Source organism: Plasmodium gonderi (genome assembly GCF_002157705.1).
Source record: "Plasmodium gonderi DNA, contig: Chr08, whole genome shotgun sequence".
Taxonomy (NCBI): Eukaryota; Apicomplexa; class Aconoidasida; order Haemosporida; family Plasmodiidae; genus Plasmodium; species Plasmodium gonderi.
Window position 1 is genome coordinate 189,470 of NW_021628933.1, and position 17,542 is coordinate 207,011.

General features: G+C 28.3%; 5 protein-coding genes across 5 annotated transcripts; 3 read left to right on the forward strand and 2 right to left on the reverse strand.

The window, feature by feature from the left end:
* Positions 1-2,941: 2,941 nt before the first annotated feature.
* PGO_080320 (hypothetical protein, conserved) lies at positions 2,942-3,553 on the reverse strand (the record flags this gene model as incomplete). Its single annotated transcript, XM_028687256.1, has 1 exon — positions 2,942-3,553. The coding sequence occupies one exon, from the start codon at positions 3,551-3,553 to the stop codon at positions 2,942-2,944; it is 612 nt and encodes a 203-aa protein (XP_028543057.1).
* Positions 3,554-6,305: 2,752 nt separating this feature from the next.
* On the forward strand, positions 6,306-10,789 carry PGO_080330 (hypothetical protein, conserved; the record flags this gene model as incomplete). The annotated part of the gene is made up of 6 exons (XM_028687257.1): positions 6,306-6,394; positions 6,564-9,261; positions 9,582-9,739; positions 9,884-9,988; positions 10,219-10,434; positions 10,618-10,789. The coding sequence occupies 6 exons, from the start codon at positions 6,306-6,308 to the stop codon at positions 10,787-10,789; spliced, it is 3,438 nt and encodes a 1,145-aa protein (XP_028543058.1).
* Positions 10,790-11,201: 412 nt separating this feature from the next.
* PGO_080340 (hypothetical protein, conserved) lies at positions 11,202-12,772 on the reverse strand (the record flags this gene model as incomplete). The annotated part of the gene is made up of 4 exons (XM_028687258.1): positions 11,202-11,534; positions 11,847-11,947; positions 12,133-12,369; positions 12,637-12,772. 4 exons carry the CDS (start codon positions 12,770-12,772, stop codon positions 11,202-11,204), a joined length of 807 nt encoding a protein of 268 aa, XP_028543059.1.
* A 964-nt stretch (positions 12,773-13,736) lies between these two features.
* PGO_080350 (ADP/ATP carrier protein) lies at positions 13,737-15,459 on the forward strand (the record flags this gene model as incomplete). The annotated part of the gene is made up of 3 exons (XM_028687259.1): positions 13,737-13,944; positions 14,157-14,471; positions 14,960-15,459. 3 exons carry the CDS (start codon positions 13,737-13,739, stop codon positions 15,457-15,459), a joined length of 1,023 nt encoding a protein of 340 aa, XP_028543060.1.
* A 1,086-nt stretch (positions 15,460-16,545) lies between these two features.
* Positions 16,546-17,535, forward strand: PGO_080360 (hypothetical protein, conserved; the record flags this gene model as incomplete). The annotated part of the gene is made up of 1 exon (XM_028687260.1): positions 16,546-17,535. One exon carries the CDS (start codon positions 16,546-16,548, stop codon positions 17,533-17,535), a length of 990 nt encoding a protein of 329 aa, XP_028543061.1.
* Between the last annotated feature and the right edge of the window lie 7 nt (positions 17,536-17,542).

Below are 17,542 nucleotides of genomic sequence, written 5' to 3' on the forward strand. Positions count from 1 at the left end.
CGTGTTTTACATTCGAAGATTACATAAATGTATATTCTTATACACTCCATTTATAGTATTACACAAATGAATTAAAATAAAAGTATACACTTTGTACCATAGCTTCATACCGAAGTAAAACCACCTTTCACAATGCATTTGCTGTTCCACCTAACTGCACATGAGCACACATGTGTATTGTCATTTTTCATGTCTCATGCCACTTTTTCCCTTATCCGTATTGCATTAACATGTCTGAAATGTTCATATTTTCTGCGCATATTTTCTACTCCTATATATGTTTACATTTTCTACTCCTATTTATGCTTATATTTATGTTTATATCTGTTTCCACACACATGTATGAATTACTTTATGTACGCACTGGCGTTCTAATGCAAAACAGTCTCACATGGGGTGCAAGGGCGTGTAAATAAATGAACAATACTTTTCAATTATATTGCAAAATCATATCAATATCCAACTATCCCAAGCATGATTGGCACGTGTGAGAAAAATTAAAAGAATTAATAATCCTTACATGACTCTAATATTGTGTACTTCAATTCCACACGATTAACTAATTCCGTTTCATTTTTCAGATATGCAATTTTATCACCATTGCAGTTACTTCTGCTACAAACATTTTTCAGTGTTTATTATTCTTAATGTTGCAGAAATGCACTGTAAAATATTTATCAGCTTCTATCGTCTGTTCTTAAATATTCCACTTTTTAAGCAATGTTTTGTTATAATGAAAAATGGATAAACATACGTGTTTTAATACCCCACATGCTTAGTTAGAATAGTAAAACATGTTTAAAACCTTTTTTATGCACAAATTATTCCCAAAAAGAATGATGCATATATATATACATATATATATATATATATATCAGATTTATATCCATCTTGGATTTTACTCAAGTCAATGTCTGTTGCATATTCAATCTGGAAGGGTTGTCTAAGTGAACATCAAAATGCTTACGTGAACGTATGTATATGTATATATCTATGTATGCAATTCTTTTGCACTTTCCATGTACTTCATTATCTGTATCCTTATTTTTTTTTACTTTTATTATACTTATATTTTTTTTTTTTTTTTTTTTTTTTGTGCTTTACTCATATGGTGTCATACATTTTTGGCTTATAATTCTGAACCATTCAGGTAAAGTAAAAAATAAAATAAAATAACAAAATAAAAAAAACTGTACCAGATAAAGTAAAAATATAACCGTAGTTTTTTAGCAAAATAAATAGCTTCTTAAATATAGCCCTTTTTTTTATCCCACTTTCTTTGTCCCCCTTTTTTTTAACATTACCCAGTAAACTCCCATTGCCTACGTATAAAAATACATACACAAACTTCTTACATAGCCATATAAATAAAATACACAATTGTATTCCTTTATATTTGTTCTGTTTTCCTTTATTTTGTCATCATTTTTTTTTCATATACTTTTTTTAATTAACAAAGAAAAACAAAGTAATTCCATTCAAATTTATATGTATCATTTTTCTAAAACGTGTGTGTGATATTGTGCAAATATATAAGTTCATCATCTCCCTTATTTTAAAATTTATATAGCTTTTTCCCCATTACATTTTTAAAATAAACAACATGTTTGAAAAAAAAAAAAAAAAATAAATAAATAAAATAAAATTGAGTATCCATAAATTGTCCCCTCATTACTATACATGTACATATTTGTCTGTATAAACTAAAAAAAACAAAGATTAAAATAGTAATCTCTCCACCCACCCCATCTCATTTTGTGTGTTGTAAAAATTTTCAAATTTACAATAATAAATATATACTGACCTCTTAATAAGTCTTGCAGGTACATATATTAACTTATGTAAATGTGTGTGTATACTGTATATGTTCTTTTATATATTAATGCACAAATGCTTTCTTGTGAGTGTACAATATTCAACTGAATTTCCCCCCCCCCTCCCCTCCTTTTTTTTTTTCCTCAACAAGCTATCATTTATATGTGTCTAAATCTATTTCCTTACTTTTTCCCCTATTTACATATCATCCCATATATTATTAAAAAGAAAAAAAATAAAATATTCCATTATATATTTCCTTATAATAATAATTTCCGTTCCTTTTATCTTTTCAAAAATGTGACCATTTTACAAAAAAAAAAAAAAAAATAAAATAAAAAATAAAAAAGATTTGAAAAGGAAGAAAATTAAAAAAAAGAAAAAAAAAAAAAAAAAAACGCACCCAACAAATTCGTTAAATAAAAAAAAGATAATTGTCTGTTTCTTTAATTAAATATTTCACAACCACCCTATTATGTGCTCTTAAATAACTCTTTAATAAACAGTAAAAGGGAAAGAAGAAATTATAATATTTATAATAACAACATGACAGCAATATAACAAATCCGAAGTAATAACATAAAGGAAGTAAAAAATTAAATCACTGTATTTTTCCAATAACGCCGTATGATTTTTTTTTTCCAAAAAAATTATAATCATAAAAAATATGGTTACGTCAATATCCAATGGGTGAAATTTTCTTTTTTTTTTTTTGAGGGGGGGAAGTGGGTAGGTTTTTTTTTTTTTTTTTCTCATTAAATCCTTTTCCATATTAAATAAAAAAACGTATTTGAAAAAAAAAAAAAAAATCCAATACTTTTATAATTATCAATTCAATAACCTCAAATATATTATATATCAACTAACTAATTAAAATTTTTAATAATCCTAAACACCAAGAAAAATTTATATGCAATTCATGCATAATGAGCTGCACACGCATCCATACTCCCGAAACAATGACTAGGTGGAGTTACTGTAAGCAAGTATCCTCTATTTTATAATACATTTTGTCATATGATATGTACAATACATATAATATAAGATACTAAAATATTTGGCATTTCCCATATTACTGAACTTGTTTTTTTCTTTTCTAGTGTACATTTCAACAACACTAGAATTTTTACGATTTTTCCTCCTCAGCATTGTTCAAAAATTTTTGAACTTCATAAATTTTGACATCTAGAAATTTATCCATTTCTGTTAAATTGTTATAGTGGTTTTCGTGTTCCTTCATTTGTATTAATAGTTTACTTAAAATATCCTTTAGAGAGTTAAACTTCAAGCTTGCATTTAGTTGATTTTCAAAATCTTCCGTTCCTAAGCATTTGTTCATATTAATGTAATCTAAATTGTAATTATTACTCACATTTTGTAGTTTATAATTTAAATCTTGCTTTATTAATTCATTTCTTCTGTAACTTATTTTGTCATTTATTTGAATTTCGTCTGCTACATTTTCAAAGGATTCCTTTAAAAATACTAAAAATTTGTTTGCATATTCATTCAACGTATCTTCATATTTAATATCTTTTACTTCTTTTAATTTTTCTAAAATGTTTGATGCGTTATATTTTTGTTCAAACTTTATATTCTCAGTTCTCATTAACTTTTTCAATAAAATAATATTCTCTTCGTATTTTTTTTCTTCCTCTATTTCTTCTACTTTTTTTTCTGAAGTAATATTCGAAAATAAAAAATTCCAAATGAACTTTAACTCCTCAACAGTTGACATGTTCGTTTATTAATGGAGGAAAAAAAAAAAAAAAAAAAAAAAAATTACATCAAAATCGAAACTGTATAAAATTTCGCAAACTGGCTGTTCCACCGTTTTCAGTCCTTTAAAATTATAAAGGAATTTTTTTCTTCCAAAAGAGCAGTAAAAATGTAAAAAAAATTCAATACATATATGTGTATATATATATATGTATATATATATATATATATATATATATACATATACATAGCATATATACATTCACTCATTGCACACATGATGCTGTAGTGGAAATACTTATTGACGCGTCAGGTGGCAGTTTGTTAAAGGAACCTTTTAAAAGCAATTTTACCACATGCATTTTGCACTGTATATATTTAATTCATGCCACACTGTGTACATACATATGAATTTATATATTAGTAAGCAACACAAATACATAATATATCAAACGTTCTAACATATGTAAGCATATCATATATACTAATGGTAGCACACTTATGCATCATCCTCAATTACAAAGTGTATCTGACTTTTACTTCTCCTTAAATGCCTAATTCATCAAAACAAAAATTACTTTTCCACGGCTTTGCCCATTTTGGAGTGGATATATAGGTGAGAAAAACAAAAGTGAAAATTTTCCCTTCGTTTATATTTTTCCTGCGAAACGATAAAAATATTAAAATTTTCAAATTCTTAGAAAATTTTAAAAACGTCATTCAATATAATTCCAGCAATTTTGTTAAAAAATTGGGGTAATATCAAAGTGGGGAAAAATCCCCAAGTGGCTATATGTGTGACTGCGTCGAAACTTTAGGTAATTTTTATTAACACTGTGTTCATGCTTCTTTTCCTCTCTTGCAAATAAGGGGATCACATATATGTATGTACGTATGTATATATATATATATATATATGTGTTTTTTTTTGTTTTTTTTTTTTTTTTGTCTGCACACATGTATTTATTTGCTTAATTATCGCTTGAGCGACAATAAAAAAATATGATAAGCCCCCACCCCAGTGGACGTCCCAAAATATTTGATAATTAAATTAATAGATTTCTTTTCTTTTTTTTATTTTTTCCAAATGGGTAAAGGGATGCAGGTTTCTATGTTATTAATTAATCACACGTTTCATGTTGTCCCCTTCCACTTACATGACTATGCACAATTTAAAGAGATTTTTTAAATAATGAAGACAAGTTTATTTAAAAATTTCTGTGAAAATGCTGTAATACAAACTTTTACAAATGGGGGAATATATAATCCGTTTTAAAAAAAGAAAAAAAAAAAACAAAAAAAAACAAAACTGTATATGCGTTAATTCATTTAAAAGCTGGGTATATATTTATATATGTGTCCTTGCTAAAGAAACCCAAACTGTGTATTTTTTATATAATAAAAACATATCACAAACACAGGTGAAATAATTTATATATATATATATATATATACAAAATAGTTCTCTTATTCTCCCCATCAGGTTCATTTTTTTGGGAATTACGTAAGATATTATATATACCCATTGGTATGCTCACTTTAGAATTATTGCACCTTTTGCACACAAAATGGCTATTTTTTTTTTTTTTTTTTTTTTTTATAAAACCCATCAATAATATGCACGGTTAATATATTTTTTTCAACCTTTCCTTGTAACCATATGTACGGTTATAGCATATATATTTATTTTATTTTTTTTTTTTTTCTTGTGCTCAAAAATAGCACTTAAATATTTTACGACTTTTTTCCTTAGAATGTTTGATATATATCCTTTTTGTTTTTTCACCAAAGTAGCACAGAACAAAAAGTAAAAGAGCAATTATTACAAACTCATTTTTATTCGAACATATATTTAAATTTTTGTGCATATATTTTTCCGCACACACCACACTCCATTCACATTTATCGTTATCCCAAATCTCCACTTTTGCATAAACACATTATCGTATATTTCTCCCAACCTGTCAATAAGAAAAAGAGATAGGACATATCTCTCTAGCTCAATATATAAAGGATATTATTTTTTTTTTTTTTTTTTTAAAATGAAAACTCTATGTATAGTATGGGGAGGTATGATTATTCTTATAATCTGCACACTTTGGATATATTTCTTTGAATTGTAAAAGAAAAATGAAACTTATTTATATAAGTTCAAATGACCTACAGAACGTATGCGCAGACCTGATAAAATCTATGTGTATTTTTGTATATCACACATCCAAATATGCACATGAATTAATTTCTGACCAGGTCATAATTATTAACTATTTTTTACCCCCCCCCCTTTCTGGTGTTGTTAACACTCGCACACTTTTGCAAAAATGAAAAAAAGGGAAAAGGTCGAGCCACTCATCACGTTTTATAAAACTTAAGCCATTATTTAAGATTTGCATTTATATATATTCTTACGCACATGTAACCATACACATTCTGCATAAAACATAAAATGAAAAGTTTTTCTTTTTAAAAAGTTTATCTCATTAAAAAAAAAAAATAAAACAACCTGCACAACAAAGACAAATTAGTTACAAGTCACTGTGCTTAAGCTTTTCTCTTCATTCTATGAGTAAACTCCCCAAAGTGAAAAACACCCAAGCGGTATAGTAGGAAAAGAAAACAAAATTTTAATATTTGGCGTATACTTTTTTTCTTGCATAAGAAAAATTCCCTTTTTTATGATAACAACGTATTTTTTACATAAATCTACTGTATTTAATTATATGATCTGTACACTAATTTAGAACTTTATTTTTTTTTAATTTTTTTCAAACATGTTGAAATATTTTACGAATGAGTATTATTCTTACTTATCGAGCGGCAAGAAGAAATCTTTCATGGTTGAGAAGGACATTAAAACGAGGTACTAATTATGAAAAAAAAAAAAAAAAAAAAAATGTCGTGTACTGTCTTATCAATCAAATGGCATCATGCAAGAATCACGTAAAGTGTAAACAGGCAATACATCGCCATATTTTACTTTTTCAATTAAATAAATGTTCATGTTGATATCACCCTCTTTTTATACGAAGGACTACGTTCTTCAATAGAGAAGACCTGAAAAATGTATTTGTGTTAGACCCCCAAGACACAACGGCAGGATTGTGTCTGTTAAACATTTCGTTATTTCTTCTAGGGGGATTATCAAAACATAAAGTAAAAGGAGATCTAGCAACAAATTTACAAGGAGGTCTTTTTATTATAAGTTTAATAATTTTTTCAATACAAAAAGCATTTGAGCGATATATCCTGTCCGATATTTTATTTGTTGTACTTTTGTTCATATCTTGTATGTTACCATTTTTATTGTTAGAATTAAATGGATGTTTTAATAATATTGTCTTTTTTCCCATATGTGTAATGTTCTACTTCACTAGATATCACCTACGAAATTTATTCATTTTAGACTCTTTTTTAATTCTTACCATTCTTATAATAAATGTTTCGATAAATTCAAGTACTATAGATATTTACATTTTTTTATTTTTATTAATTGCCTTTAGTCTCAGTATCCTATTTTACAGATATTTGTATTATTTTTCAAAAGTTATATATAACTCTTCAACAAGCCAAAAAAGTATGATTCTAATGTTCCCTTATATAACTGAATATCAAGAAATTTGTTTCTTAAAGCTAGCTGATATTTTACTAGACTTAAACAATTACATGTATATAAAATGGAATATTTTTTGTGAAAATATTCCAAAAGTTCATTTAAGAAATGAAAAAGAAACTCAAAATTTGAGAATGATTTCTAGCAGATTATCAAATAAATTCTACACACTAAAGAACCAAAAAATGTTCTCTATATACCCACCATATTATTGTCTCAAAGTGTTGTATCATAAAAAATTATACTTAATCACTTCTGCTATTGAAAAAAAGAAAAAGGAATTTATGAAATTATATTCTAATGAAAATAAAAGAAATATTCATTTTCTAATCGAAATTATCAACTTGCAAAGAAAGTCACTCGACTCTGACTCTCATCCAGATCTAGCTCATCATCCTAAATCAATAAAACGAGATGAAAAAAGCAAAGAAAAAAAAAAAATACACACGTATCAAAAAAAAGGGATCAACTATAAAGAATTTTCTTCTTTTCAAAACATTACACGGGATAAGCTAAATCAAAATGATAATATTAAAAACGGTACAACTTGCACAAAGGGTTCAGACATGGGAAGGAAAAAGAAAAAAAAAAAAAAAAAAAAAACAGAGAACATCCCACAATCGTATGAACAAATGGGAATTTCCAAACAACATAATCAGGATGTCAGTGCTGTTCACCGCCTAACTCATGGCCATAAAAATAATATTCATAAAAGTGAAAAAAAAAAAGTGGAAGAACGAAAATGTCTAAACGAAGCCAATGAATCAGTGAAAATGTCGCAAAGGGGAAGAAGAGAAAAGAAAAAAATTATAAAAACATATCATAGACAAAATAATTTTGTAGAGGGCCATTTAAAAAAAAAAGCTGATAGTGATGATGAAAAAAAGAAGCAGATGGGGAAAAGCCAAAGCAACGTTGACAACGATTTTATGAATAAAAATTCTAAAACAAATAAGATAAATGTTGAAAATTTAATGGGTCCTTCGGAGAGAAATGTGCGCACTGATATAGATAACCTACAAATGGACACTTCCATTGGTGGAATATTTAGCAATATCATTGCCAAAAAGGAAGCAAAAAATATCACTCCTTATAGGGAAAAAATAAAAAAGAGAAAAGAAAAAAAAAAAAAAATTACTCAGAAAAATGTTAAAGCATGTGAACAAATGTTTGAATCCAAATATGAAGCAGATAGACAGAATGGACATGTTCAAGGAAGCGTAATCTTGCAATGTGACAACATGAAAGTTTTTAAAAATAAAAAGGATAAGAAAAAGACCATAGATAATATCACACAAATGGTGAACAAACATAAGGTCCACACTAAAAATGATATGGAAGCAAAAAATGTAAAGAAAAAATTCATAAAGAAAAAGGAACATGGTTTCGAATTTTTCTTTGCAAAAAAAAATGTAAGAATGGAACATAAAATATGTGATAAGGACATCACAAAGGAGGTAAAAGAAAATGTGAACTGTAATGAGAGGAATGATGACCCTAGTTGTCCTTCCTTCACTGCTAGCGCAAAACATAGACTTAATGTACAACTTGGCGCAAAATTCCGCTCCCACTTAAACGATAAAAAAGTGTATCGTCCAAACAATCAAAATAATTATATGAACATGTACATGAGCAAACAAAACGGGAAAAACGAACGAAACGAGCAAAGCAAAAGTTACAGTGACCAAAGTGCAAATTACTCAAGCAAACCAATGCCAAAAAAAATGGACTACTCAGAAGAAAATTTTTCTTCATCATCTCTCAAATATTATCATGATAACGAATTAGCACCTGAAGAAAAAATAGTTTTTATAAATTTTTCCTGCTTGTTTTATGTGTGCATATATAAAATTAAATTGCTCTTAAAATATATAGAAAATGTCAACTCAGTTGTTCAGGGCAATTATTTCAGACAGGGAATATCACCAAAACAAGACCATCTTTTAGCTTTTGTCGACCAAAAAATTGAACGATACTATATACTTTGGTCTAATTCTGTTGATTTTGTGTACCACGTGGAAAATTACATTTCACATATTATCTTAATTTTTATTTTCCACCTTTCCTCCGTTTTCGTGAGAATCGCTCCTATACAACTTAGCGCATCCTATTCCTTAGTAAGAAATACAGCAGATCAAAATGGGGAAAACACAAAAAAAAAAAAAAAAAAATGAGCCAGTACAAATATTGACCGTGTACCGTCCTTAAAACCTTAACTAATTGGTTCATATATAATTCCATGTAGAAGGCAACTCAAGTAGCTTCTTCTCGAAACGTGAATTTGGAGGCCTTTCCAAAATGCATAAATTGTGCGCAGCTATGTGTGTACCTATGTGTATGTACATGTATATGCTATGTATATATATATATATATATATATATTTATGTATTTTTTTTTTTTTTTTTTTTTTTTTTTTTTTTAAATACCCTTTTTCAGTTCAAAATGGCTAGCTTCTCAACAATTTTTATGACCAGATTTCTACTCACGCCACCAATTTTTGCTCTCATTATTTGGCCGATAATAAAGACCAGATCATTAAATCCGAGAACTATTTTCAAAATTAAAATGCGTTTTTCCCTTTTGTCCCTTTTTATGTAATGAAAAATAACATTCATCAATGGGAACCACCATCAATTGGTCAAAATCCTCACTATACTTACCTGCGTTGTTTATAGGCATCATGTACATGCGTAAATTTTTTTTTTCCTTTTTTTATCCACCTGTTGTTCACTTTCCAGTTTGGTCTTGTCTATATTTGATTACCTTTGGACGATATTTCTAGTTTACAAGAATTTTTGGAGATTAGATAAAAATGTTCTGATGAATCTAGAAAGGACATACAAGTTCGAAATTGTCATTAATTATTAAAACGATTTTTTGAATTTTCCTTCTAGCTGTTATTGTTGCAATGTTGAGCAAGGTTTTGCATTGCGTTACCTGAACTGTTCATATGTTTTTTTTTTTTTTTTTTTTTTTTTTTTTTTTTTCGATCCTGTCACACACACCGACAAGCACATATACATACATAAAAATACACAAATGGTCTCCTCCTCATGTTCCCCAATCTACACAGTTGCAGCATGTTTTCCCTATCTGGGCTATTTTTTTTTGTTCCAATTTTCTACTTTCTAATTATGCAACGCTTAAAATCTATGTGGTATATGTACATCATTTGGTTATCCATAATAAATGTTATATACTGGAGTTTCATGGATGCCTGGCTCTCTGGTTTAAAAATGAATATTTCCCTCATGACTTTAATTGTAATGTGTATTGTATTTATTATAAGGTCAGTGGGGAACATATGCCACCGCGAAATGCATCATAGCACATGCACGGATGTTGTTTTCATTTGTGAAGATTTAATTTCGATCTTTTCATGTCACAATATCTCATTTACGTAATAATTTTCTAATCTGCACACACTTTTTTGCCTTCCCCTTTTTCCCCTTTTCCCCATTTCATTTTACAGACCCTTCGAAATGGTAAAACGGGATATATTTTGCAGGTGTGTTTTACCGTACATTTTATTTCTGGATGATGTTTTATGCACGATCGATTCTGAGAAAAGGCTTAAATATTTGTACTTCCAGAAAGTAGGTGTTCAAGCCAGATCAAATAATTTTGATACTTTTCACGGATAGTCCATGTTAAATATGGGGTTCTACATTTATCTATATGAGTGGTGTACATACACTAGGGAATCTGTTTTTTTTTAAAATAATTTTTAATTTAAAATAACGGGTTGGTCATTAACAAAGAGGAACGAAATGTAAGTGACGTTTGAAGGGTAAAAATAGAGAACAGGTGAAGGATAAAAAATAAGCGATAAAAAATAAGAGGTAAAAAATGAGCGATAAAAAATAAGAGGTAAAAAATATATGATAAAAAAATTACTGATAAAAAATAGTAAACCTTGGAATGAACAAAACAGTGGAAATCCATCAAATGTATAACTGAACTCATTGCTGACACTGATACTGTGGGACACATTGGACTGGATGAGACATAATTCAGCTCATTCAAAATTTTGGAATCAGTGTAAAAAAGGGAATACTAACTCAGTAAGCTTGGGTCATTCTTTAAGTTCTTCAAAATAACAGTATTGTAAACTGGCGCTGAATTGAAGAAGGAATCCACATTTGGATCTACAGAACATTTGCAAGAAAATATCAATTCATACTTTTTTTCATTATGCACTGTCCTGAATGCATTCGATATATATAAATCTTCAAGTCTTATCGAAAAATACAACTTATTAAATCGTTTGCAATCATTGTATAATGGTTGTATTTCTCTTTTATGCTCGTTTGTTATTGCGTAACCCAGATGCAATGGAACTTTATGTAAAACATTTGACGCCTTTATCAGGGTGTATTTTACTCCAATCTACAAAATTGGAATAATCCCACATAACAGAGAGGAGTGGAAAAGAGAGATACGTATGCATATGTTTATATGCGTGCATCTGTGTGTGGGTGGGGGAATATTTACAGGTACACACGCTGTGGGTCTCACAGAATAATTTAAATTTTATTGCTCATGAATTAATGTTAATCAATCTCTACTCATCTGTCACTGCTTTGTTCATTAGGAGTATTCTTGTTCGTGCAATGATATATATATATATATATATATATATATATATATATATTTTTTTTTTTTTTTTTTTTTTTTGTAATTTTATCCTCTCGCTCATACAGTTAACTTGGTGGGAAAGTCACTTTCATCTTTATTTGAGGGAACGCTTATTTCACTCTTGTGCATGAGAGGACTTTGATTGGCTGAGTTTTCCTCCAGCCCTGCATATTATAATAGAAAAAAAAAAAAAAAAAAACAAATATTCATATGAACATGCACATAAAAATTATTCACACAAGTGTGTAAAATAATCCTATGGTTCATTCGAAACTGTAGGGGATAGATGTGTATATCCATGCATATATATCTATGTATGTATCCACGCTTATTTTTTTGGTGTGATTACCAGCGTTGTATAAGAGACAAGTGTGACTCGTTCCCACAGGGTAGTAGAAATATTTTACACTTTCTGCTGAAAGGGTGTATGACAGTATTGTGCTATTGATGATTTTTAATTTTATGTTAAACTTTCCTCCAATTATGATTTTATTATTTTTGGATAAAAATTCAAAAGTGGTAGTATTCTCTTGGATTATATTTATCTCGGGTGTGTACGACGTAGTCCAGAATCCTAATAATACTCCTGTAAGTTTTACGATAACGAGATAATAAAACTGATAAGTGCTATTTATATACATATCTAGAAAAATTTATAAATAAATGGGGAAATTATTATACAAACATATGTAGTATGTAATGTGTACACACGTGTGCTTGTATATTCAAACGCAACTTGTATAAAAAAAAAAAAAAAAAGGATAGAAGTATTAAATACCCCTAATGTGCATAAGCAAATTGGTCATTTTCTCTATTATTGTATGTCTTTCTCCCTTAAGTGTATATTAGAGACCTCCAAAAAAACAAGCCACAAAAAGTAGCGTCAAGTAAACCATATGAAAAAATAGGATTTTCCTCTTCGGTCTATTCTTTTCTGATAGTTCATTTCCATGTGCTCTTTTCCTCTTGTATCTCACTTCTCCTTCCATGCGTGTGTAACCACAAATTCGATGATTAAAAATGTGAAATTTGGATTGGCAAAATAAGGAATGTTCACTGTATCGATCGGTCGTCGATTTGGCCTCGTATTTTGACCACTTATTTTGGCCGCTTATTTTGGCCACTCCTTCGTCTGTTAGTTCGATTGTGTGAGCCTATCATTCATTCTCAAAGCAGGAATGGGGAACATCAAATTTTAGTACCCTTGGTGGATACAGAGATCTAGGAAGGGTATGAACAAATTAGTGGAATTAAAAAAGTTCTGCATGTTCATGTAACAAATCAATCACGCACGTTCTTCAAATGCGTGGGATAAATGGAAAACGAAATAACTGAATTTAGAACAAATGAGCGCAAAAAGTTTTATACATGTATATTTTTGACGGGGAAGTGTGTAAACCTTTAAAGTTGGGATGAAAAAAAAAAAAAAAAAAAAAAAAAAAAAAAAAAGTGATTAAGAGAGGACGCTATACATGCTTGCATACGGAAATATTTTTAAACAGAAAATTTCAAAAATGAGCAGGCATTTAAAACTTTTTACACGTATGTAATGAGTGCTAATCATGTTATTCAAATGCACCATTCCTCATTTTTAATTCACTAAACCTTTGACAACTCCCACAGCTACCCATCACTTGACTGAAAAAACTAAGCACCACTGCATAATTGTAGTATCAGAATGGGAAGAAAATAATAAATAAGGTAAAATAAGGTAAAATAAGGTAAAATAAAGTAAAATGATGTAAAATAATGTAAAATAATAAAAATTGTTAATAAGGAAAATATGGAATGATTATTATAATTTCCTCTTTGCGAAAGAAAATTAGAGACTACGTACCCCCCGAACTGTTTTTTTAACCATTTTAAATTATTATTTTCTGACAATTATTACATTTTTTTCTATAACAGAATAGTTAATAACTTTTTTTTTTTTTTTTTTTTTTTCTTATTGATATGGAAAATTACTATTTAAAAAAAAAAAAAAAAATTAAATATAAAGAATTATTTATAACAACTTTTTTAACTCATGGGGGATCAAATATCATTTCGAAACTTCTCGTTTCTCCCTTGGAGCGAATTGTAATCATTAGACAAACACAGCCTTTTTTTTTTAGAAACATTTTGCTTCATTCTTCTTTTACATACACAAATATAATAAGAAGTAAGTCCTAATAATAACATGTAGTTGTGCAACATTTATTATTTTATATCCTTCATACCATTTTGTATGTGTGTAAAAGGATGTTAGGTCAAATTATATTTCTCCTTTTGACCACATATGACAGATTATATATAAAATACAGCAACTTATTGTATTTGTTCCTTTTTTTTTTTTTTTTTTTTTTTTTTTTTTCCCCCACACCCACACACAAGGTATATATGTCAACCAAGGCTTTACATCCCTTTGGTGGGGATACCACGCAAGCATATGGAACTTTTTGTCATTCAGTTTTTTCAGAATACTTTTTCATGATAAAATAAAGTACAATCTAGCAATAGAAAACAATAAAAATAATTATGTAATGACATTTTCCTTACTATACACCTCAAGTTGTTTTGCAACTCTGATTTCATATCCATTAGATACTATTCATAATTGCATGGCTTTAAATCATGAAGAGATTAAGAATAAAAAGATTACCAACAGGAGCATTTTTTTGTTCATATATGATTTAATACTAAAAAAAAGTAAGAATCACGGGGAATCAGATAAAAATATAAAATAAATAATGAGATAAAAAAAATAAAATAAATAAAGAGATAAACATATAAAATAAATAATGAGATAAAAAAAATAAAATAAATAAAGAGATAAACATATAAAATAAATAATGAGATAAAATAATAATCCCAGGAAAGGGGACATATAAGACATTTTCATTCACCTATCTTACGTGCACGTGTGTGGAATACTACCGAATGGCATCTTCTCAACGTTTGTGCAACACACACATCCGTGTGAATTATATGTGCTCATTTATATCTATCCATATATATATATATGTGTATATACAATCTTTCGCTGCCCATTTCCCCAGGGGGGCGGAGGCTAATGTGTTCGTGCCCTCATATTCAATTTATTATTTTATATATTTATTTATTTACTTATTTACGTATTTATTTTATGTTTTAGTTATTTTATTTATTTTTTTTTTTTCTTCTCTACCACACGGCAGAAATTAAGCAACTGTACGCTGGATATAGCTTTTGTCTGGTAAACTTCATTCCCTATTTACTCATATCTATAAAGTTGAATGAAATTTTTACAAAATACTTTATTGAATTCAATTATTATTCAAAAAATGACGATTCAAAAAAGGATGAAGAGCAAAATTCATATAACAATATGCATGAAGAATATCAAAAATTGTTTAAAAAAACTCCAAACGTTTTTTCTTATATTTTCTTGGGTGTGCTGACAGGATACATATCACAAATGATCACATACCCCCTAGAGACAATACGAAGAAAATATCAGTATCATGTGATATATGAAAAAAATTTTCCCCAAATATTAATGTATCATAAAAACTGGAATAATAAAAAGCCACAAAATTTTATTACAAAATTTTCTAATATGTATAGAGGTTTTTCCTTGCACACTTTTAAATTAATTCCAGAATATTTAATATTCAGTTGTTTTTTTTACTATGTTAAGAATAATATACCTATATGAGTTTGGAACACTAGTGGTACTTCGACAAAGAATGAAAAAAAAAAAAAAAAAAAATGGGTTGTTTAATTTACCTGAACTGTTCATATTTTTTTTTTTTTTTTTTTTTTTTCCCCGTAATTTATGGCAAGTAATAAAAAATTGCTCGTTTGGCTACAAAATCATGTTTGTTCCAGATTTACTATATGTATGTTACATGGTTTTACATAATTCTGATTCTTTTTTTTTTTTTTTTATTTTATTTCCGCTTCTTTACTTCAAATAAATTTAAGTCTTCCTTTTTTTCCTTATTCTTTCCCCCTTTTTTTTGTTTGTTTGTTGATACGTTTTTGCTTATAACATTTTTGCACATAACATTTTGGCAAGTGCTTTTTATGAGTCCCAAAAAAAGTGAGGTAATAAAATTACACATAACATATTGGTTTTTTTTTTTTTTTTTTTTTTTTTTTTTTTTAAATTACCTTTGCATATTCAATATTCCCATAAGGAAGAACAACATTTTTTATGTTTATGCTATCTAGGACAAAATTTCACATTTTTTTGAACATGGCAACAAATTGTAGAGTTCCATGGAGGGATAAACATATAATAAAATATGTTATCTGCTAGTTCCCATGAGAAAAGTAAAAGTGCATAAAAAAAAAAAAAAATGTGCTTATATTTTTGTTCATTTTCGTGGGTCTTTAAGAAAAGAAGAAACGAAACATGTAATTGGGAAAAGGGTTAGAATTAGGGAGGTGTAGAAGAGCCAAAAGAATGTGGCTTTTATATTTTTTCGTGCTGTACTGCACTACACTGTAATGTACTTTTTTTTTTTTTTTTTTTTTTTTTATTCTACTATATTTTTCTCCATTTTTTTCATGTTTACATATCATTCGGTATATTGTAACAAAACAAGGGACACATCATTTCCGTGAGTGTTATGTGAATAACCTTCTTTGTGATATACATACCTGAACGTTCCTCCCCCTCCCCCTTCCAATTTTTTTTTGTAACCTTGTGTGTATCATTGGGAAATGCGTTAAATTCTGTATAATTTTTTTTACATTTTTTTGTTTTCCCGGGTTTCAAATAAATCTATAGAAAAATATGCAGAGGGTCGTTTTCACAAAGGCACGAATATGCAATCTCTTAAAAATGCAAAGGAGACATGGGGGTGGAACTTCTCTGCTAACAAAAATTGGACAATCATTCAATCAAGAGAGTTTAAGAAATGCAAAAATAAAACTAAGCAATTACGGAATGAGTAATTCATATAACCCGATTGGAAAGACAAGTACGAGTGGTGGAGACTGGGGTAGTAGCAGCAGTAGGAGCAACATTTTCCAACAGTTTATCGACATTTTTAAAAAGAAAACAGATAGAGAAGAGGATAACCTCAAAAGTAACGATAAAAATGAGAAAAAGGAAAAAGAATTTTTTGAATATTACATAAAATGCTTAATGAAATATGAAGGGATTTTCACATATCGAAAATTTCAACTATTTCTGAAAGATTTGTGTAACTATTTTAACCTCTTTGGATTGACATATAAATATAAAAAAAAAATGAATCCACAAATGGAAAAATTAAAAAAGCAATATGAAGTTATGAATTCATTTCTACCCTACGAATTGGATTCAGATGATTACAAAATATTTCATGAAGAAAGTAAAAAATATATAGCTGAGTCTTGTAATGTAGATATGAAATTTATTGACGAATTGTTACTTTTTCATGATTCATTGAAAACTGATAGAACATGGTTCTACAGGAGAATAATTCTGAAAAGAGAACTGCCCAAAAGTTTTGAAGAAAGAGAAATTGAAGCTCCTTATGATAGACCCATAACAAAAACTTTTAATTATGGTATTAAAGAATCTTCTTTAGAATATGAACAATATATGCGTAAAAATGGAAGAAAAATCAAATTTAAAAAATGGATATCTAAAAAACATCCATGGTTCAGGAAAAATACTTCTGGCAAAAATAGATGGGCCACACGACCTTACACAAAAAAATTCCCCTATTTATACTATTCCCGAACTCCCAAACATTTGTATCTATCTGTGAATAAACCTAAAGTTAGAATTTCATGATGCTTGA